The 689-nt window shown below is 34.4% G+C and overlaps 1 protein-coding gene across 1 annotated transcript in view; it reads left to right on the top strand.

Annotated features, from left to right (window-relative positions):
• LOC106876821 (secretory phospholipase A2 receptor) overlaps positions 1-689 on the top strand; it is a 20,216-nt gene that overhangs the window by 13,343 nt on the left and 6,184 nt on the right. Inside the window, exon 4 of the mRNA XM_014925536.2 lies at positions 478-660. Within this exon, the coding sequence (XP_014781022.2) occupies positions 478-660 (183 nt within the window). The remainder of the gene's footprint in view (positions 1-477; positions 661-689) is intronic.

Raw genomic sequence — 689 nt, 5'->3', positions numbered from 1 at the left:
TTATTGAGTGAGCAAGACGGGAATATTACAGAATGTGATATGGTTTAACCCTTTAGCATTCAGATTATTCTGTCAAATGTAATGTTTATTTATTCACATTGCTTTGAATTAGTCATTCATTATCTTGTAGCTTCAAGATTTCAATGATATGACTGTTTATTTGTAGAATAACACTGTAGGGTCAGTGTGAGAAACTGAAATCTGATCAGTTTGAACATAAAACAAGGAGAATATTTGGGTCAGATACAGCTGGTTGAAATGTTAAAGGGTTAAGTCTTTTATGATATTTATGAATAATGCTTTGATGGACATTTTGGTGCTTCCATGAAACTATGCTATAAATGTTTACATGTGAAGTGAGAAATACTTTACAATTATGTCGAGTGTGATATGAAACGGTATGGTGCAGACTGCTCAGTGTGACAAATCAACATTAAACCTAGAATTGAACAAGCTTGTACTACCATTTCTTTACAGGATGGATGCCTAATAAGGAGTTTGCAGAGCCAAGCAAAAGAGGGAGATGTATTAGTTTATCCAATATGTTTGAGTATAATGGAAAACTGTATATGACTACTTACTTCTTCTGGAAGGTAACTAACTGTAACTCAGTCACAGGTTTTATCTGTGAACGGAAGAAAACACCTCATATCACAGAAGGTATGTATGCAAGCTGGTTCTCCACCTTG

Source organism: Octopus bimaculoides, chromosome 5, assembly GCF_001194135.2.
Source record: "Octopus bimaculoides isolate UCB-OBI-ISO-001 chromosome 5, ASM119413v2, whole genome shotgun sequence".
In the NCBI taxonomy this organism is placed as follows: Eukaryota; Metazoa; Mollusca; class Cephalopoda; order Octopoda; family Octopodidae; genus Octopus; species Octopus bimaculoides.
This window is presented reverse-complemented; position numbering and strand designations above follow the sequence as displayed.